General features: G+C 40.9%; 1 protein-coding gene across 2 annotated transcripts in view; it reads right to left on the reverse strand.

The window, feature by feature from the left end:
- LOC140458153 (protein Wnt-7b) overlaps window positions 1–18298 on the reverse strand; it is a 90345-nt gene extending 72047 nt beyond the window's left edge. Inside the window, exons 1-2 of one of the 2 annotated variants that reach the window (XM_072552315.1) lie at window positions 17682–18298; window positions 9315–9541 (exon numbers count right to left, since the gene is read on the reverse strand). In XM_072552315.1, coding sequence (XP_072408416.1) covers window positions 9315–9541; window positions 17682–17752 — 298 coding nt within the window. In that variant the 5' untranslated portion in view covers window positions 17753–18298. Of the gene's footprint in view, window positions 1–9314; window positions 9542–10431; window positions 10629–17681 lie in introns of those variants that run through there. The other variant, XM_072552313.1, reaches the window with a different exon arrangement.
- Window positions 18299–22368: the final 4070 nt, after the last annotated feature.

Here is a 22368-nt window from a genome sequence, read left to right on the forward strand (position 1 = left end):
TCTCTGCCTCTGTGTGTAAATACATATCCCCCCACCACTGGCCCCACTTTGTTTAGCAAGGCAGTGCAGAAATAGAGAAGGTTCACTTTATTTGATCGCCATTCATCAAGAGTCAATAAACTGCCTGTTAATCTGAAAACTTTCCTCAATGGCAGCAATTTACCTCCAGATAGTCTAGAGTTGTGCATATTTACAGAAAATAAACTTTATAACTTTATCAGCCCCTTTAAAGCAAAGCAGATGCATATTAGCAGCAGAATAATATATTGTGTGCTGTATCATATACGTAAGGACAATTCACCTTACTATGAGCAAACCTATGAAAGATCTATTTTTATTATAGTATGTTATTGCAATAAATGTTTTTGGGTGTTGAATGTTTTCCATTCTTGAAGTAAATCTAGTGTACAATCATTTATTATTCCCTCACCTTTTTTCACTGCCTTTTTCCATATGCACCTAGTTGCTGCAAATTTTTTTAATATACAAATGCAGGCCAGATGATTAAAGTTGTAAGTTGTATGATTATGAATTTATGACAGTAATTTAGCATGAATATTCAAAAATTGCTCAGCTGTTTGTGATAATATTGAAACTGCTGGATTGATGGAATGCATTTTGCATGCTGCTAAACATCTACTATATCGTGTCACACTGAATGGATAAAGCAAGACAGCATTTGCAAAAAAAACTAAAAATGGCAAAACCACAAGCAGGCGATAGAAATTGTTGGATCAATAGTGTAAATCATTTAAATGTTTTTAATTTAAAATTGTAAAATAGCCTGGGTCCTGAAATTACTTTGTTGGACCCTGACCTAAAGATATAATGTCTGCCTAAATTTCCTCTCCTGTTAGCTCAGTTGACTGAATGCAGAGAGATGCCAACAGCATGGGTTGAATTTCCCCATCAGCTGAGGTTAACATGAGTCCTGCCTTCTCAACTTCTCCTCTTACGTGAGTCGTAACGACCTTTCAGTTAAACCACAACCAGTTAACTCTCTCGAATGAAACAGCAGCCCTATGGCCAGGGAGGACTATGGCAACTTTACCTTTTTAACTTTTCTCAATGAAATTATTTGGAAATTGTTGCATCACAGCCCTTTGTGGAATTGCGTCTACAACATCAAATTTGTACAGCAGAAACTTTTAGTCTGTGGTTGAGAATAAGACACAATATCTGGCATCTAACGAGGATACACTTGTCAAGGTTTGGGTCCCAATCTCATAGAAGTAAATGGATTGATATATCACTGCCCAGCAAAGATATCCCTCATTCTAACAAGCACTAATTTGACAGCATACAGAATGCCCATTCTTAGGGACATACTGGAGTATACTGTAAAATATGTTGACAAAAACATCTTCATTTCTTAGATGACCTGCATCATAATCTTGTTGAATTTCCTAAATTGCCACATTATATAGAAGTATATGGTGGTCCATGGTTAAGTTACAGCAAAGATCGAAGTGGACACTTGTATTGAAACTTTAATAAGCAATTAAAAATAGAAAAAAAATTTAAAAAAGAAAAACATATTAAAAATAGAACTGACACCTTCAGAGTAGGGTCCTGATACATTTTGAAGGCTGAGCAGCATGAGTTTTGTTGTTGCAGTCTATAACATCTGAATCCCAAGCCTATATTACAACCTCCTTCAAATCACTACTCATTTTCAGTTTAAATATTTCTTACTGTTTTTTTCCTAGAAACAAATAGTGATGTTAGCTGAAGTTTAGGGACTTCATGATCTTACATCACATTTTTTATTTCCAAGTTAGATTTCCTTATTGTTTAGTTAGCTTTTTTTTGCCAATTGAAGTTTTCTCCTTATTTAAGCATTGATAATCCTGATCAAGGACATCCTTTTTTTCTAAAGAAATCATTCTTCTTTATCTGCCACTTATCACCACCTTCCCAATATTTTTAATTCAATTGTACTTATATATAGCAACAAATTGTGTTGATTTTGTGCCTTGACTATATTAAAATGATCTAAGCAGTTCATGGTAACGTTATAACGTAGAATTTGATACATAATGTGAAGGCAGATGGCCAAAAGCTTGGTCAAAATAGTAGGATTTTAAGGAGCATCTTGAAGAAGAAAGAGTGATGGAGAATCAGAAATATTCAGGAAGAGAATTCCAGTGTCTTTACAGCTTAAGATACAGCCAGCAGTGGTATAGCAATTAAAATTGGGATGCTCAAGAGACCATACATAAAGAGTATATATATGTTAGAGCATTGCAAGATAGGGGAGATTCTAGGGGTAGTGAGGGGCAAGGCCATGCAGGGATTTGAGGACAAGGCTGACAATACAAAAATAGAAGGAGCGGGAACCAATAGGGGTGATGGGTGAAGCGGACTTGGTACAAGTAAAGACATGAGGAGCAAAGGCTGGGTTCAAATTTGCAAAGGATAAAATGTGGGAGGATGGCAAGGAACATATTGAAGCAGTCAAATATTGTGGTAAAAAAAGGCAGGGATAAGGGCTTAGGCAGCAGCTGAACTTAGGAAAGGTCAGAATCTGGTGATGTTACCAAGATTGAATAGGTAATCTAAATGATAGTATGGTTGTGTAAACAAGGTCAAATATGATAGCAAGGTTGCAAAGATCTGGTTCAGCCTCAGATAGTTGTTACATCAAGAGATAGAGGAATGGAGTTTCCGTTAAAGACTCAAAGCATTGCATTGGTTTTCCCAATATTAAATTGGAGGAAATTTCTTCTGATCCAATACCAAACGGTGAACATACGATCTGATAATTTGACAACATTGAAGGAGTTAATAGAAGTAACTGTGAGATATAGCTGGATGTTATTAGTGTACATATAAAAACTAACTATATAGAGTCATAGAGATATGCAGCGTGGAAATAGACTCTTCGGTCCAACTCGTTCATGCCAACCAGACATCCTCAATAAATCTAGTGCTATTTGCTAGCACTTGGCCCATATCCCTCTAAACCCTTCCTATTTATATACTCATCCAGATGCCTTTTAAATGTTGTAATTACACCAGCCTCTACCATTTCCTTTGGCAGCTCATTCCACGCACACACACACACCACCCTCTGCATGAAAAGCTTGGGTCCCTTTTACATCTTTCCCTTCTCACCTTGAACCTATGCCTCTAGTATTAGGATCCCCCCCCCCTCCACCCACCACCCAGGAAAAGGCCCTGTCTATTTATTCTATCCTGCTCTTCATGATTTTATAAACATCTCTAAGGTCACCCCTCAGCTTCAGATGCTCCAGGGAAAACAGCCCCAGCCTATGCAGTCTCTCCCAATAGCTCAAACCCTCCAACCCTGGCAACATCCTTGCAAATCTTTTCTGAACCCTTTCAAGTTTCACAACATCCAGCAGGGAGACTAAAATTGCGTGCAGTATTCCAATAGTGGCCTAACCAATGTCTTGTACTGCCGCAACATGACCTCAGAACTCCTATACTCAATGTAGAGAAAAAAATGATGAAGAGCTTGTGCTCAAAACATCAACTCTCCTGCTCCTCATATGCTGCTTTTCCAGCACTGCATTTTTTGGCTCCTATGCTCACTCAATGCCACCAATAAAATCAAGCATACCAAACACTGTCTTCACTATCCTATCTACCTTCAACTTCACTTTCAAGGAGCTATGAACTCCAAGGCCTCTTTGTTCAGCAACACTCCCCAGGACCTTACAATTAAGGCCTCTCCCGATTTGCCTTTCTAAAATGCAGCTCCTCACACTTACCTAAATTAAAATCCATCTGCCACTCCTCCACCCATTGGCCCATTTGATCAAGATCCATTTGTACTCTGAGGTAATCTCTTTTGTTCTCCACTACACCTCCAATTTTGATGTCTCCCACAATGTCTCCTATATTCCACATACCTCTTATATATTTGGATAATATTGTGCAGTTGAGAAATAGGAAGGTTTGGAGTTTAGATCCTTGGGGGACACCAGATGTAACAATATGATCTAGGAAGAGAAGTCATTCATTCTAAGGTAGTATTCTGTCTTGGACTAGATGGATAACAGTGGAATCTGGCCAGTGAAGTCTTACTTAGTTGGATGATAATGAAGAGGCACTAGAAAAGAATGGTGTGCCATCAACTGTATCAAAGACTACAAATTGATTCAGAAGGATGAAAGTGATTAGTTTGCCTTTCATTGGATGACAGTTGTTATTTTGACAAAAGCAACTTTAGTACTTTGTGAAGGAGAAACCAGACTGGTTGAATTCAGTCATGGAATTACAGAAATGTTGAGCACAGGTTTGAGAGACAACACATCCAAGGTTTGGGACAGTGAAGAAAAGTTGGAGATATGGTATTTGCAAGGAAGATAAGAGGGAGAGCTATAAATCAGCTACTTAATACTCTAAAAGTTGTGTATCCATTACTTTTGAGACATTGTACATCAAAAAAATCAAAAGCATAAAGAAGGGAAAGAAAGGTTGTTTTTCTTTTCTGACTTGGGGTTAGGATATTTTAGGCATTTTGTAGTCAGCAAACATCCCTCACTAATTCAATTACATTGACCTCAGGATCTACTTATACCATTTTCTCACAGGGAGTGTCTGAGCAGAAGACTTAAAGGGATATATCAGATCAGCAAGGGAATAGCACCAAGATTACCTGTAAGTGGTATTTGGGGGTGGGGAGGGGTGGAATAACTTTATTATAGGTTTTGTAGATCAAATGTTTCCTAGGTAATCACCCTGAAACGTTAACCCTGCATTCCTCTTTCCTACACTTGCTTCCTGACTGCTGAATGTACCAGTATTTTCTGTTTATATTTCAAGTTTCCCTTTTGTACATCTCTTCTGAGAATGGAAATAAAATATGGTAGAGATGTAAAATGGGCTACCAATTTGTTGAGAACTTTGGGTTCTGTTGATTGAGTAACACAAGCAAAAAGAAACTATCATATACGACCCTCAGCTGGACATTCCCAAGATACTTCTTGCCATGTGTCAAAGTGTTACAGATTTTCCATTCATCTTTATATCAGATAAATGTCCTATTGTACAGACACTGATTACAAAGAACACAAGTAGAAATTCCTGGCTAACACTACCTTGAGGATATTTTGTCAGTGATGGTAAGACAAAGCTGTTCTTTCATGAGTGTATTTGATCTCTTGTCACTTTAAATGAGCAAAATAACTTGAAGCTCATCATCAGTGGTGTGACTGAACTGGAGATTCTGTTTATTCTAAGCATGTGACTCCTGATGACACATTCTTTAGATCAATTTCAGAAAGCCTGAATGCTACTGAAGGGAAATGAGAACTATGCAATTTTCCATGTTAATATTTCATTTTATGTATTTCTATTATAAATTCAAATGCTTATAAAATATTAATTTTTTAATGTTAGAAACAGGACTCCACCTGCCACCATTTAGTCCAATGACACCATGCTGCTTACATTCGTTGTGGGAAAAATAAAGGTAAAGCTCTCCTGAGTGATGTGTTAAGTCTGCAGAGAAACAGCCGTGTGTATAATTTTTCCACATTTCAGAGTTAATGGACATCATCACCATGGCATCATCAATTGAAATGACAACAAGCAGGAATCTGCTCCAAATATAAAGAAGTTAACCTTTATTCAGTAAGTATGTATGTTTAATTAAAATGTACTAAGGCTAACACTGAGAGACATGGCAATATGTCTTCCTACACTTTCCCTTTAAAGACATCATATGTGAGGCAATGGCCTTTTACTTGTGTATTTAAAATATTTAACTTTACAAAAGGTAATAAGTAAATATCAAATGTTGGATTCTTGTCTTGCATTGAAGCAGTGGAAGTGTCATTGTCTGATGTCCCTGATGAACAGCAAGAGATACTTGGGGATGTTGGGGCTGAGGCTAAGGCTTGGATGTTTAGGTACTCTGCCTCTGAAAGGTGGCAGTTTCAACTGAGTGGGTAAATATCTTGAATTAATTGCAGGATGCATCTGTGGCAAAAATTTGGAATGTGATCCATAATCTGGCTTTGTTCCACTATATGTCTTTCAAAGGGACTGTTTCTATGGTGAATATATTAGAATATTTCTTCTGTATTCACATCAATTTCTTATGATTCATGAGTCTATGAGGCTGGTTTTGCACTGGTTTGAGCAATCTGTTTTGGTGTGCTTGCCTAATATAGAAATGTTTCGGATACAATAGTTATGTTTTTTTTGGAATGTTTCTTTAATTGGGGTGGCATGGTGGCACAGTGGCACAGTGGTTAGCACTTCTGCCTCACAGCGCCAGATACCCGGGTTCAATTTCCGCCTCAGGTGACTGACTGTGTGGAGTTTGCACGTTCTCCCCATGTCTGCGTGGGTTTTCTCCGGGTGCTCCGGTTTCCTCCCACAGTCCAAAGATGTGCAGGTCAGGTGACTTGGCCATGCTAAATTGCCCATAGTGTTAGGTAAGGGGTAAATGTAGGGGTATGGGTGGGTTGCACTTCGGCGGGGCAGTGTGGACTTGTTGGGCCGAAGGGCCTGTTTCCACACTGTAAGTAATCTAATCTTTAATGAGTTTAAGCAATTACACAGCTTTATTCTGCAGACACAGCAAACAAACATTTCATTCCTGTCAATGCTCACTGCTGACACCAAAGTTGCTCAGTCTTGTGAAATGGAACTGAAGAATAACATTAATATGCAACATGCAATCTTTATTTCACACAGTGTAGCTCATGAACATAACTTTGGTGGAAGTTAATTCCTACTAGTGGAGGCATTCTGTCAGACTGAAGCTGTACAAAGTAACCAGAAGTTTGGTTTTCTGGACTTGCAGCACATCTGACAATTTTTAATTTGTGTATTATCATTGTTCACATTTAATTTCTGGCAACATTATTACTAAAATGTCATTGAATATTAAATACAAGAAATATAAGGTGACACCAAAAATCTGAACAGCAAACAAATTTATATTCATCACCCATCCCCAACTATCATCTTTGCTCCAGAATTAAAACTGCAATATTTTTATCTTTTCGATATTTATATTGTTTATATTACAGGGAATGTTTATTCACTTCAAACTCTAAATGTTATCTTACTCTAGTAATTGCATTTATATGTACTGGTGACTTTAAGCAGACTCTTTTCAATTGTAGTGATGTTCCCATCAAAATAGTATGGCCATTGCAACTTTGTCAAGAAATAGTTTTCCATGAAGTTATTCTCTACATTTCTTTTAGAACAATTGTACATTTGAAGAAAATGTAATGTGATATTGTTCTGTTATAAAGCAAACAAGATTCCTGTAAGATTTGTTCTCTTTGTTGATCAGAAATTAAATATTGATGTTAGTCACATTGTGTTGATTCAGTCAAGGGCACATTTAACCCATGACAACCTCATCAACAAAAATCAAAATAGAATACATTAGTCAGTAATTGTAAAGATTGCTTTCATCATACAAATGAAGCACACTGTGGAATGCATTTCATGGCAATAACATCACGATGTAGGGGGGAAATACACAAGTGGAAACAAATTGGAAGAGATGAAAGTTTTGTATTGTATCAAACATGTTGCTGTTTGCAAACGCAACACAAGATTGTGTTATATTCTATATAACACTATATAAGAAGTATTCTATATAAGATCACCTTGCCTAATTACACCTGATGCAAGTGAAACTTGAAAAACACCCAGCTATTACTAATGCTTTGGCAGTTATATTGATGTAAGTAACAATCCCTATAGATCATGGCAGGAAAATGTGGGATACCTATCTGTAGTACAGGAATTGTTATTGTAAAATTAAAGCTTGTCCTCAGTAACATTAAATTGTACAAGCCAGTGTTTTAAGCATACAGAGGTTTATTTGTAATAAGCATATTATGGGATTGGTATCGGAAATAAGTGTTTACATCATTGGTCTAATGTGATAATATCAAGCTAAAGTGTGACAACAGCTCAGAGCCTAGATATTAATATTTGATGGATTATCTTATATTGTAATTTAAGATTGTGGGAGTTGTGTTTTTCTTATGATCATGGTAATTGATATCCTGTTTTCAGACTAATTAAAGATATAAAAGAATATGCAATTTGGCACAGTGCTGACGTACAGAGTACTGGACTCTTTTAGCAGGTTGTTTCATATTTGGACCAAAATTTGAGATTCTGGGAGTTTATTGGAAGCAACTGGGAAACATGTAGTCTTTAAACACTAATAGTAGATGAAGGTGTTGTAAACTGCTTTTGGTGCTCTATTATTCTACCTGTATTTTTACATTTCTGAATTGCCCTGTTGAAAATTTAACTTGCCTCAGTGCAATGAGTAGTTTAAGCTTCTTCAAAGTAAATGTGGTATTTGATATCTTGTATCTTTGAAATCATGCAGACAGAAGCCTAAGAATTATTTTGACAATATCAGAAGGAAAATACCCAAGACTGATTCCTACAACTAAAATATTAGCCCATTCTTGTTAAGAGGTAGGTATATGTTGTCACTGAAGTGTCATTCATTTGCGTGTATTGCCTGAGCAGCATGCTAATAATACTAATGTAATTTTCAATTCTATACTGCAGGGCTTCCCAATCAATGAGAAGTGGACAGGATCTGGGGGTCACAAGGTCTAAGATGGCAATGGTGACCATGCAGCTCGGATTCAGCTTTGACAGCCATGGTCACTTTAAATACTTGCGTTTTTTTTTCCTGACCTCAGGCATAGCTTAATCATCTTGTCGAAAGTGAAGACTGTTAGATGCTGAGGATCGAGTCTAGATTAGAGTGGTGCTGGAAAAGCACAGCAGGTCAGGCAGCATCCGAGGAGCACGGAAATCGACGTTTCGGGCAGAAGCCCTTTATCAGGAATGAGGCAGGGGGCCTCCGGGATGGAGAGATAAATGGGAAGGATTGGGGCTGGGAAGAAGGTAGCAAGGAGTGTAATCTGTCCACTGAGGCCCGATTGCTGCTACAACCTCAACGGGTAAAAAGATGGCTGTTTACTTTCTTAGGGCTTCAACCACCCCTCCCAATTCTTACCCTGTGACCACACCAAATCTGGGGCATTAAAATGGCATCAGATTGAGAAAGAGATTAACAGGTATCGTGCATGTAAATTATAGTCTGCAATATTAGTGCTAAAGTAGAACTTTGATGACAACGTCAGCAATACAACGTCGAGAGAGGGTTTGAAATGAATCCCAAAAAGCTGAGAAATCGGTGTGTGCTATGTAGCCACTGTGCTGTGAGGTCACTGCAGTCCGGCAAAACCTGGGCTTTCACCTCCAACGCTGCTCCCTAGTCTGTCATGAAACAGTGCATTTCAAAGAGAGCTGCACTTGATCTATTTGCCGTGACTCACCCACTCTGAGCTCCTGTCCGAAGACTGTTTTCTCTCCGAGTGCTGAGCAGTTCCAGCGGCCGTGCCTGAACTGGTACTGACACTCGTTGATGCCCATTTGTGCCCCTTCCCCGATCACGATGATGGCATCCGGGCGGCTCTGACAGATCGCCCGCTGCCGGGGTGCCAGTCCTGGGATCTTGTTGCAGATGATATTCGCTCCCAAGGCCACCACTGAGGACAAAGCTCTAAAACAGAGAACAGAAAGAATCAACAAAATCACACAAAACTTACGGCCCGAGCAGCGATTCCAGTCAAATCGCGTCTATTAACTAAGGCGCTCTCCAGGCAAAATCCTATCGACTGTGTTTCCAAACCGGTGACTTGGCTGAATTGCACTTCCGAACAGACGGTCATTGTGTTGCATTGGACGTAAATCTACGGAAAGGTTGACATTGAAGTGATCCTGTTACAGTTTAACAGGGCGCTTACACAACGAACGGGTTAAACTAGAGAGCACATTCCCACCATTCACTGCCGTCCCCGGGAGTTCGCATTCTGTCTGCTTCCTTTGAAAGAGAGAGAAAAAAAACCAGAGATCTTCTGAAGGATTTGGGTTAGTATGTAATTGGGCTAGAGAGAGAGAGAGAGAGAGAGAAAACATGTGGATTAAGTTTAAACGGATGAAATGGAGAGTGAGATTGGGAACACAGAGAGGGAGGGGCGAGAGATTGAAGGCAGGCTCAGAAAGTGAGCCGGACTTTCCAGTGCACTGTACTGTACCTGGAGAGGAGTCCGGTGCTGTGCCAACCCCTCCGAGTCCACCAGCGCCCTGTGCTTTTCGCCATTCCCTCTTCCCCAGCGCACAGTAAATGGCTATTTGCCATCTACATTTAAAGTGGAGGGGAGAGGCAACCAATTGACCAGCTGGTGGTGTGAATACTGCAGTGTAAATATACAGGTAACTAAGTGCACCCGGGAGTCCGAGAAAGACCCAGAGACGGAAACAATGCAATCAGAGCACCCTCCCCCCACCCCCAACCAACCCGAGTATTAGCATTTCAAAGCCAAACTCTGAAGGTACGACTTAAATCCTCGAGAATCTTAAGTCATTAAAAGAAAAGGTTGTCTGACTTACAGGTAACTTCCGCTGGTGAGGATAAGAAACATCTGCGGGTAATAAATTGATAGCAGCACACTGCGGGATATAAAGATGATCATGTTCGCTGTTTGCGCCAGCTCCTACGGGATTTGTTTGTTTTATTAGAATAAGAATGCTAGATGCTATTTGTGCGCTGGGTCTTTGTTTAAGTCCTCGGTAGTTAGTCTTGTCCGGTGTCTTGACGCTAAGCTGGTGTTTTTGCCTCTCTTTCATGACGGAGCAGGGGTTTGCAGTTGTTCGGAGTTGCGGTTCGAATGGTTGAGTGTTTTGTGAGAGTTCATCTGCTCTCAGGAGACCGCCTGTTGCAATTGGGCAGACAGGCTAATCCCAGCCACTGCAATCCGCCCACTCCCTTTCAAATCACAATGGGGCAAAAATGACAATGAAAATTGCTCAGATCTGCTGATAGACAGTTAGGCAAGTTCCATACACAGCTTCCTCACATTTTAAAGGGAAATTAGTGATTAGCCATGGGTCCAGGATACAATACAACGTAACTATCCATGTATAAAGAGGCAACCAGTTATTTTGGACACTGCAATGTGGAGGGTTTCATTTAAATAGTCACACGTTATTTTAAAGACTTTTTCCAAAACAACAGGTCATACCTTGTATAATCCTCCCTTTGACATGGCATCCTAATCTTATTCAAGTACCTCGTTTGGTCGGTAATATTAAATTCAACACATCTTCGTAAAAGAAGACAGAGCCTTAAGAATGTAACTTCTGTATGTAAATCCATCCACCTACGATTACTGCAGCCATTGACGTGCGGCGTACGGCATTGATTTGACCGTCTTCGATATCCGGTGATCAGTAAAAGGCCAGTTATGGGGCAAGAAGCCTTACGTTGTGATACTTGTCTTAATTTTACTGCATAGAATTGATAATACGACTGAATTTCAAAACACAAAATATTATCATCTTTGAACCATTTTCCACTGACTGTACTGATAGCCTTAGGTGAACGTAATCCAGGTCCTGGAGACTCAGTACTCCTGGTGTAGGCATATACAGTAGCGCCAACACTTGTAGGTATTACAGTCGCAGTTTCACGAGACAGGTGCTTTCAGTGGGGAGTACACTAAATAGCGCATACATCACTTACACAATGGGTGGTGAGGCCATTAGAACGTATAGTCATTTGGAGATAAATAGCTCACGACCCACTTTAGGACAAGGACTGGCCAAACAAACACTGAGAATGCTAGAGAAGCTCAGCAGGTGTGGCAGCATCGGTGCAGAGAGAAATACAGTGTTAACGCTCCTGACCATTCTTCAGAACTCCAGGTCCTTCCAGACCTGCTGAGTTCTGAAGAATTATTAACTTATGAAGAACTGGCAAAATATTGTTGCTGTTAGGGGCAGGGGAGCACTTCCATGAAATATAAACTTCATCTTTTAATTTGAAAGAATGGTTTTGGAAGGAGAGCGTGTAACTTTTGTCAGTGTTTAGGTTAACCGGTGCCAAACAGGGAGAACCGAGAGGACGAGAGCTTATTTGAATGTTTTCTTTCTGTAAAAATGTCATTTTAGCAGTGTAACTGAAGTGATATAGGACCTGTCTGAATTGCTTCATTATAAGGTAGTGATATTTAAAAAATACCACTACCTTTTGAAGAATGGTGTGAACGTCCTGCTGCTAATATTGGGTTCCCTGGGCAGCACCCCGAGTTATTCCAGTCGTCTGGCTGTCAGCTAAGCGGAAGCCCAATATCAAGAGATAAGTAAAACATGATTGTAGATATTAGAAAATCAATCTGTTCAGGCACATTGTGACACCCCTGGGGCAAGTAGACCTTGGACTCGCACTTCCTGAAGGGCCTACACCTGATTGAAACCTTGGCGCTAAAAAGGTGATATACCGCCCAAGGATTTTGTCAACTTAAATATTTTTGCGAACATATCAAATATTAAGAGGTTGGTTTCACGGCTCTGACGTACCAATCTAGCTTCGTCAGCATTCGTTACGTTGCCATGCCCCAAAAATACCTTGTTCTCTTGGACTGGACCATTGCATCACCATAACGCCGCTCCATCCTAAAGGGGATGCAAAAATTCAGTGCAAACCTGCACATGAGGGACAGTGGTGACGTCTCCCTCTTGGACCCGAAACCACGTCTGCTACGGAGTTTTCAGAAGAGAGTTCAGCAGGTTGATTAGAAATAACCCGGAACGTGAGGTTTTAACTTGGCTGGGTTAGGGGCAGTGGCCGCCAATTGTGGTTTCACACAGTGGGCTGTCTGACTTCAGTGCGGTGCTGGGAGATGGGAGTTGTGACAGCAACACAAGAGCATACGCTGTTTAAACTGTCTAAAACATTTAGAGCCGGAGACAGTGTTCGCATTTTCCAAACACTCAAAATTAGATATTGGGACAGGGTTAAGCTGAAATGCGCAAAGTTATTCGGTAGTGAAGTATGATTTTAAGCCCTTCTGACTAGAACCAAGACTCCGGTGCAGCCAAAAAAAACCCAAGAACAGCCCATTCCGCAGTGTAGTCGAGCACGAGCCAACCAAGACTTAGAAGAAACATCTCAATATGCGAGATCGGGGACGTTCTGAGTGAAAATTTAACAAGCTTTATTGATCAGATTCTACTCTAATACTTCATACTTGACTTTGTACTGAAACAGAAATTAATACCAACAATACAGTTATCCGCGGTATCTGGTAAAAATGAGGGGTTTCGGGATGTTCCTCTCCACACCTGCGATACCTTATTGTTTTCCCGGGCTCCCGTGTGGGTTCCAATCAAGTTATTGCACGGGGCACTGTGGCTGGATGATTTGAAAGGGTTGATCTGAACCAATTAAAATTCGGAGATCATTTTGAGAGGGTGGTCATGTTGTCTTAGCCCAACTGGCACGGAGCCAATTTTAACATTTAAATGAAAATTAGCACAATATGGTTACGTTTTTAATGGTATTGGGTTATTGACAACTCTTGTGGTACAATGGTAGCGTCGTTACCCTCGGAATGGGAGATCCGGATTCAAGACCCACCTGCTCTAGAAGTGTGTCATAGCGCCTCCGAAGTGGTTGATGATGAAAAAAAAAGATTTTAAAAAAAAGACAGTTCACGAATGTTTTATTCTAAACCAGCATTGGGACAACATTAAGTTGAGCATTCCGCGCTTCTCTCGCCAGGATGAGACACGGCGGGAACACACTTCTAACAGCAAACTTGTGATCTAACGGTGCACTTCTCATAATGATACCCCGCCCTTGCGAAATTACTCTATACTATTTACCTCCATTGGCGTAGATTAGTGAAGGTCAAGTATTGCAGTTAAAAAGTCGAATGGTTAAGTTTTATGTGTGACTAGTCTAACTCGAACACTGTTTGATGTGTGAAGGCAGTGTTCGTCTTCTATGGAATGTTTCAGTGCGTGAGGGGTGCTGGAGAGGTAACATACTGTTTTCCAGAATTGACTTACTATTCGTTCAGAGAGACTAACTGCAGCATTAATGGAGAGTAACGATATTGTTGGTATCATCGAGCATGATGTGGACACTTTAACTAATTAAAGTTTCACTGTGGTGTAAAGCCAACTCTTGACAATACTAAAAATACAAATGATGGAAATGCACACGGTACCAGTAAAATAATAGCTACTTAAATGGTGACAGGTTATATACAATGATGTTGACATAACGATAAAAGTCGTGGCTTGGGTAGGGCACCAAGATGAAGAGAACTTTAGGGAGTAAGCTTTAGTGATTGCTTAATTCACTGCACTGACAGTCAATCGTTAATTTACTGCCCTTGAGGTTACGAGGTCACAACTGATAGATGCTCTTGCAATCTGTTGTCAGTCTGTAATATAGATACATATTATTTCTGGGCCCACCGGAAGTTGCCACTGAAGTTCAACACCTGGTCTAATAGACGAGGAATCTGCTTCTTTGCACCACGTTCATCCACCGCCGAATAGAACTTTGAGGTACAACTACTCCCTCAACTGCTCATTACAGGAACGTTTGTTTTGTTTCCAAATAACTCGTATCTTCCTGTTCGTTCTTGTTGTTAGTAAGCCTTGGGGATTTGAGGAACAATTTCTGGAATTACGTTCGCCCAGGTGTGATTGCAGCTGGATTTAACACGTACAGTATCTTTAATTTGATTGTCTCTTAGAAGCTAGGCAAGTAACATATTACTGACTAATATTGTAACATGGTTGAAACTATTTTCATTGTTGCACCTTCTCAGAACTAGCTAGCATTACCTCTAGGACCTTGCTATCCATTACCTACAACAATGAAGCCCATTAAAGTCACTTTACAGTTTGTAAATGATCGACGTTTTACAGGCAATGCCCAGAGTGAAACACCTGCATGAGAGAGACAGTGAGCTTTGTGTACAATTGTTTGAGATGCACCTAAGGTAGTCGGAGAATCTAACCCAATTGCGAGTTTAATCTGCTTAGTTTCACTGATCTCTTGTCAAACACCGAAACAATTAATTTGGGTTTATTTTGACCAATAAATAGTTTTAAGCAACATTTTCATTTTTCCTGATTACAGCCACTTTTCAGATAGTCCGACAAAGTCCCTCCGGAAAGAGCGTGCTTGAAAAGCAGCTTGATTCATGACCAAATTATCCCAAGAATTGAGTATTCCTGAGAATAAGACTATTCGTTCGAAAGTCAACCGAACTAGAACTGCTAAAGCTGGTTTATGTCCCGTAAGCTACTTGGTTAGAAAATGAGATGGGGACGGGGGGAGACGAGGGGTTGGGTGGGTGGGGTGGGGGGGGAGACATAGTCTGTCAATTATTTCATATAGTAAGCCGCGTGTTCCTGCATGAGCCATCCGCTTTGACTGGTTCCAAAAGTTTTTTTTTGGTCGAAATCCGTTAGAAAAATGGCAGGGATGCTGGGAGTTTGAAACAGAAAATGGACATTTTTAAGGGTCAGACATTTTCACGTCTCAATTTTTGACCAAAATCTAGAATGTAAAGATTTTTAAAAATAAGATGTTAATTGGTGTGACGTGAGGATTCGTTTTGTTTTTAAAACGTGCTGGGAGCTACCAGTTCGATACCTGAATACATTCCCTGCGTGGTATTCGTTAAAAGGCAAAAATCCCATCCTTTACGTTGAGAACTTTCTGATTGATAATGTCTTTGCAGTTTGTGTGAACTGAATGGCTGCTGCTGATGGAATGAACCCTGTTAAACGAACAGGATTATACCGTTCAATGAAAATATAAACTTACCCGAGTAGTGCAGTATCAGGAGGGTTAAATTTCTTGAGAGATAGACGTCCTAGTGAATGAACCGAGTGGGAAACTAGTCCCTCTCTAAATACGACAATGCACTTAACTGATGTTTCCTGACTCGCGGCTGATCACGGGTTTCTGTGTACGGTATAAATCGAGTACACATAGATTTAGAGCGATATTCTCGGGGCGTCATAATTTGGACATTCGTGCGGTATCGCCAGTGATTTCTAAAAAAAAATGGCGCGTTGTATAAAGACCCATTTGTGTACATTTAACTTCAGAAAGCAACCAACATGGGCAGCTCATCTGCTTTGAATATATCTTCTGGGCAGCTATTGGGTCACATTATCCGACTAAACTTCGAGTGTCGCTGTAGGTAACATGGACGTCACCATCCGGGGGAAATATTTCAACCCATGCCTTTAAGTGGCTCTCCGACTGGAAGTGTGAAATCAGGATATCCTACTTATGGTGCACGGAATGCACCGCCCAAAACTTTAAACTGGGCTGAATATTCCCCCCCCCACCCACTAAAAGAACGCCTCTAAGGAGGTAAATGACAGGGTCTCAATCCTACAATAATCACACCAATTCCACAAATGTCAGCTCTTCTTCCGCACCCTGGGCTTTGCCCTTCTGAAAACGGTTCCCCTTGGAGCATACACCTGTTAACGCCGCAACATCCACCCAGATCCGCCGCTACCTCGCCTGACCACGTAGCTTTCCAATCGAATTTCCTGCAAATCCAACTCCGACCGGCTCCGCTCGTGTCATTCCGTCTAATCCAGGTAACTCCGGAGCTGTTCCCGACCAGGCTTGGTTTGCCAAAAGAAGAGAGCTTGTGCTCTCCAGGTTAGCGAATAGGCGTGGCGGCGGCTCGCAAACCCTGACCTGTTCGGCAAAGTTTGAACTAATCTCCCGAATCCAAACATTCCCCTGGGATCTAGAGTGTGGGTTTCAGTGGGAATTGGGAGGTTTTTGTTCTGATCTTCAATCGGGTCGTTACACTGTGTGTTTAGTTGCTTGCCTCCTCGCACTGTTTCCACTCGATGTGAACTCTTAGGGAACTAACCGGACACCTATTTCACCCCCCCCCCCCTCTCCACCTCCCCCCCCCCCCCCCATCCCCTCCTTCCTCTATCCCTGTCCTCGGACTGCACCCCTCCAAATCCCAGAGGCATCGTCATCTCTTTATAAGAGACGGGATTTAGCAGAGTCGGGGGAAAAAAAAGTTGTGCATTCCTCATCCAAAATCCCACAACTATGTAGCGCCAAAAGTATTTGAGTTCAGAGGGGATAACAGGTAGCAGCGCATTCTAACAAACCGGGACTGTTGGGTTAGTGCTGAGGAATGTGGAAATACAACTCAGCCTTGCAACTAATAAGGGCACAGAGGCAGGCAAGTTGGCAAATATTCATAAACGCACAACCTGTGTACTGAGTTAAAACCTCCGCTTGACAGTAATGAAGCCTGATCACTGAATAGCAGGTGTCAGCACGTCAACACATTTCTACAAATTCGGCCTTTTTTTTTGTTTAAATTCTGCTCGCGCTTCTCCCCGTGTAAAACTTGATTTTTGTCTCCAATCTGTTGCATCAGAGGAGGGCAGACAAACCAGTTGTCAAATAATTTCAACACGTATGTATGATGGATAGCATCAACGGTTCTGCCCAGGCCTGTACATTCGCTATGGTTTGGAAACCGACTGCGAGAGATCTCTTATCGAGTGATTCATTTTTTAAAATTATGTTTTGAAAGCGATGCTGTACAAGCTCATTCGGAGGCTCACGTCATATTTAAGGGGAACAAATAAAAGTCTCTTTTACACGTGTGTCACTCAGTCACCTTAGTAGTGAGATCCAGAATGTATATACAGTTTGCAGAAATCACACCCGTTTGCACATTACAGGATTTTGAACTATTTCGCTCTAATTGTTTTCTGTTTTGTTGAAATTTCCAGATTTCTGAAAATTTCAACAAAATTCCGATTTCTTTACTTACCCTAACTTGACATAGATGAAACCCAGGCAGAGGAAGACATATAGGATCCACCGTCGGAAGTTCCTGTGCATGTTCTGGAGTCAGGGCTTCGCCGAAAAGGCTAAATTGTGCGATACTGTTGAAATTAAACACCCCGCCACGCAAACACACATACACACACTCAAACTCTCAGAATAGGCAATCCAGGTTCAGCGGTGGGGCCAGTCTCAAACCACTGCACAACCTGCTCTCTCGCGCAGTAGCAATGATGGGACACTCAGATCCTTCCAATTCCATGTGGATCTCTTCCCCATTTGTATTCAGTTCACATAAGGAGAGGGAAACAGACTGATTCCACAGTGTAACCAAGAGAGGACACCAGCGGGTTATTCCAGGTCTGCTCAGGCATTGCATTATATGTGTTGTTACTTGTCCCGAATTCTCCAGCTCTCAGCTACCTAGAATCTTTTAAAATCGTCTGGGGGGTGGGGGGGGGTGGGGGGTTCTTGGAGACAATCCTCAGTGGAATGGGTCTGAAATATCTCGCAGCTTGTTCACATCGACCTCCGCCTGGCGAGATCCATTTAACCTGCTGATTGAGGTTGCTGCAGAGCGACACGCTCGTCACAAAGGAGCGAAATGAGAGAGATGCAGACAGAGAGATACGCCTCTAATAAATCAAGATAGGAAAACGGTGTCTAAGCAAGCTGCTGCCCATAGCTCGTGAAAGCACGTGTTACTTTTGTTTGGAAACCCCTTCGCTGCCAAGTAAAAAGATAGGATGTGACAGGTTGTGTGAGACAAACGCTATTCAATAAGAATGTGATTCTTAACGCTGTCATCTGTCCCTTGTTTAAAAATGTAACACGTTAAAGCAAGCACCCCCTTTTAAAAAAAAGTATACGCAGTAGAAGACGCAGCTTTATCTCTGTAGCTCTATTGTCGAGAACAGCAACCCGAGATCTGACATTTCAAAGCCACATCTTTACAGCAGATATAAGTAGAGACGGGAAGACATTGTATGTGTACCATAAAGTTTTACACGCATTTCATGAGTAAAATTCTACAGTTTGTGCCAATGTGATTTATGCGAGCCTGGAGGGGGCGGGGCTCCATATTTTTAATTAATCAAATGTAAATTTGACCTAGTCTAAACTTGATTATTTTTCCATTAACTTCAGTTTGAATTTTCCTGCCCAGACATCTCGGAGAGAGAAATGAGGACGGGACTATGCTGGTGGTAAACACATTTTGGCGTGTTTAACAAGATAGCCCAATTTGCTTTCACGGGGCATAGCCGAGATGAATTGGAGCAGATACTGTTCAGAATCACACAACATTGTTTTTCTGAGAGTTTAAAAGGAGGTCGCTATTGCTGTTCAAACGTCAACTATCTGGTGTTAGTTATATGCCATTCTTGAATGGTTTCACGAAGGGAGTTGTGAGAGTGCCAAAGATTGTGCAGCCTGTTAGGCTGATTGTCTTATAAAAGGTGTAGGTCTGACTACAGCCGCACATTATCTGCGGTTATCCTGAGTGTTGACACACAAATTGCTTCCCAACATACGAACAACGAGCTAATTTCCACTTGGGAATAAACAATGCCAATTGCCCAGGGAAAACTGTACAATAACATATTAAAATAGATTGACCATGCACAAAGATAAAAGATTATGAGAACCACTTTCTTTTTACGAGTGTCTATCTGTATTTCTATGTGGACAAGTGTGTACCTGCGTACGTCTGTATATCTGTGCCGATGTGTATGCATTTGTTTGTTTGTGTATGTGTGCATGTGTATGTATTTATGTGATGTGTATATGTGTAGCCATGATGTGGAGGGGCTGGTGTTGAACAAGGGTGGACAAAGTTAAAAATCACACAACACCAGGTTGTAGTCCAACAGGTTAATTGGAAGCACTAGCTTTTGGAGCGCTGCTCCTTCATCAGGTAGTTGTGGAGCACAAAACCATAAGGTACAGAATTTATATCAAAAGATTACAGTGTCATGCAACTGAAATGATAAATTGAACAAACCTGAAATTTTATTAATTATTTCATCTTTTAGAATGGGTTGCAGGTTTCTGTTCATTAATATGTAATTCCCAGAACTACTTTTAAGTCACCTTCTCCAGATAACTTAAGGTTTTATAACAAAAGGTGACCTCTCAGCTCAGACTATGCATTAAAGGTGTGAACTTAGAGTCTGTCTGTATCCCAAGCAGACGCTACAACAACGGATGAGTGGACACTGTGCAACAATCACCAGAATGGGAACACTTCAGCGGTCAGGGACATTCGGCCTTGGACCTTAGGGTAACCATCCTCCAAGGCGGACTTCGGGTCAGACAACAACGCAAAGTGGCCCAGCAGAGGCTGATAGCCAAGTTCGGTACCCATGGGGATGGCCTCAATCAGGGATCTTGGGTTCATGTCACATTACAGGTGATCCCACTACATTATTTTCTTTTCTCTCACACACTTTCACTCTCTCTCTCCCTCTCTCACGCATGCACACACACATATAAGTCTATGGGGTGAATTTGTATTTGCAGAATTATATTTGCAGATGCATTCTATTTTACTCAAAAATGCACAATCTGGAGGCAGTCAATACATGTAAGATTTTGTACATTCCACTTTGGAAATAGAACCAGTCTGATTCAAGATTGAGATACAGACAGACTCTGATCTTACAAATGCATTGTCTGAGTTGAGATGTCATCTTTTGTTATAAAACCTTAAGTTATCTCGAGAAGGTAACTTAAAAGAAGTTCTGGGATTTACATATTAATGAACAGAAACCTGCAACCCATTCTAAAAGATGAAAGACTCAACAGCAATCCAGGTTTGTTCAATATATCATTTCAGTTGCATGACACTGCAATCTTTTGATAAGATTCTGTGTCTTATGGTTGTGTGCTCCACAATCACCTGATGAAGGAGCAGCGCTCCAAAAGCTAGTGCTTCCAAATAAACCTGTTGGACTATAATCTGGTGTTGTGTGATTTTTAACTTTGTAAAAATGTATCCTTTTTGATGTGTATGACTTTGTCTATTTGAATCTATGTATATTTGTGTATATGTGTGTATTTGCGCGTGTTGGTGTATCTGTTTTTGAAACCTTTCCTGTATGTGTGTATCTCTGTATGGATGTTGTCTGAAATCACTGCTCCAGCAACTCCCAGATTCTGCCTGAGTTTTCAATCATTCCTTCAAGCAATGTGTATCTGATCGTGGTAAAAAAATATCGCACCATCACTACCTGTTATCGTAAATTGTTGATCAAACTGAACCTGTAATGCATATCTAGTATTTTATCCTGGAGATACAATAGGAAGTTAGGCCGCACATATTTTTCACCGCCTCATGTTTACATTTGTTTTTAAAGTAGTTACCGTTTCTTTTACTTAAATATTCGTCTATGTTTGGTCTACCTCTCGCTTTCAACCTTTATTTTCAGCAGTTACCAGTTCACCTCAATCGTTTTCTGCACCACTCTGGCCATTTCCCTCCAGACCCCAATACAGATTTATAATTTCTCTACCTTTTCATTTCAGTGCCCTTACGCCTTCTATTATCTCACCATTCCCTTTTTTTTGCCCTCTACCCCTGACTAGTCATGCCATCTCCTTTTCCAACCTATCACCAAATCAACTATTGGTGACCCCAGCCTATACCGCCCCCCATCTCATGTTGTAATTGTTGTGATCACTATTGGGACACCAGAATCAGATTTTTTGGGGACCGCTATGTCTTTCCACACTCTGATTAATTGGTTCATTTCATATGCATTCATTCATGGTGGCTCAGTGGTTAGCAATGCTGCCTCAGAGCACCAGGGTCCCAGGTTCGATTCCAGCCTCGGGCGACTGTCTGTGTAGAGTTTGCACGTTCTCCCCGTGTCTGTCCGGGTTTCCTCTCACAGTCCAAAGATGTACAGGTCAGGTGAATTGGCCACATAGTGTTAGGTGCATTAGAGGGAAATGGGTCTGAGTGGGTTACTCTTCGGAAGATCGGTGTGGACTGGTTGAGCCAAAAGGCCTGTTTCCACACTGTTGTGAATCTAATCATAATGTTGTTAAATTGTCTTAGTTTATTTTTTTTCACTGTCTTCCCACAGTTGACACATTCCACTTCTTTTGCAGCTTAATTGGATTCATTATTCAATGAAGAGATATTACGATGTGTGTTTGGACTTAAAGAAATTACTAGATCCCAAGGACTAGACTCTTTGTTTCGGCCTAATCGAAAGTCCTTAAACTTGCTAAGAGTCTGAGGGAAAGGTCTTCTCTAAACCGAGGCGGAAAAAAGACTACAAACATTCTTAAATGACATTTTTGAAATGAAAAATAATTGACCCGTCCAACTGGCTGTGACAGATCAGTTGTTTGCTCAGATATAACATGCATCTAAGGATCTTATTTCCCATACAAGCCAGTCTCCAGTAACAGAGTTTTGAGTTTCTGGGGTGCGACGAAGATGCATGTTGTTAAGGGAAAGTCGCACCCTCCTGTGGTGAGAGAACTTCATTGCAGCGACTTTTTTTGTGCGTCGAAAATTCGAGCGAAAGATAAATCTAATTGTAGGTTAATACTGCCATCTAGCAAGCAAATTATTGAACAGCTTACGTGACTTTTTATTGATATTTCTTTAGAGCGGACTTAAGTCGCGGCAGTTTCCAGTTGAAGCTTTCCTGTCAGCACGA

Source organism: Chiloscyllium punctatum, chromosome 32, assembly GCF_047496795.1.
Source record: "Chiloscyllium punctatum isolate Juve2018m chromosome 32, sChiPun1.3, whole genome shotgun sequence".
Lineage (NCBI taxonomy): Eukaryota > Metazoa > Chordata > Chondrichthyes > Orectolobiformes > Hemiscylliidae > Chiloscyllium > Chiloscyllium punctatum.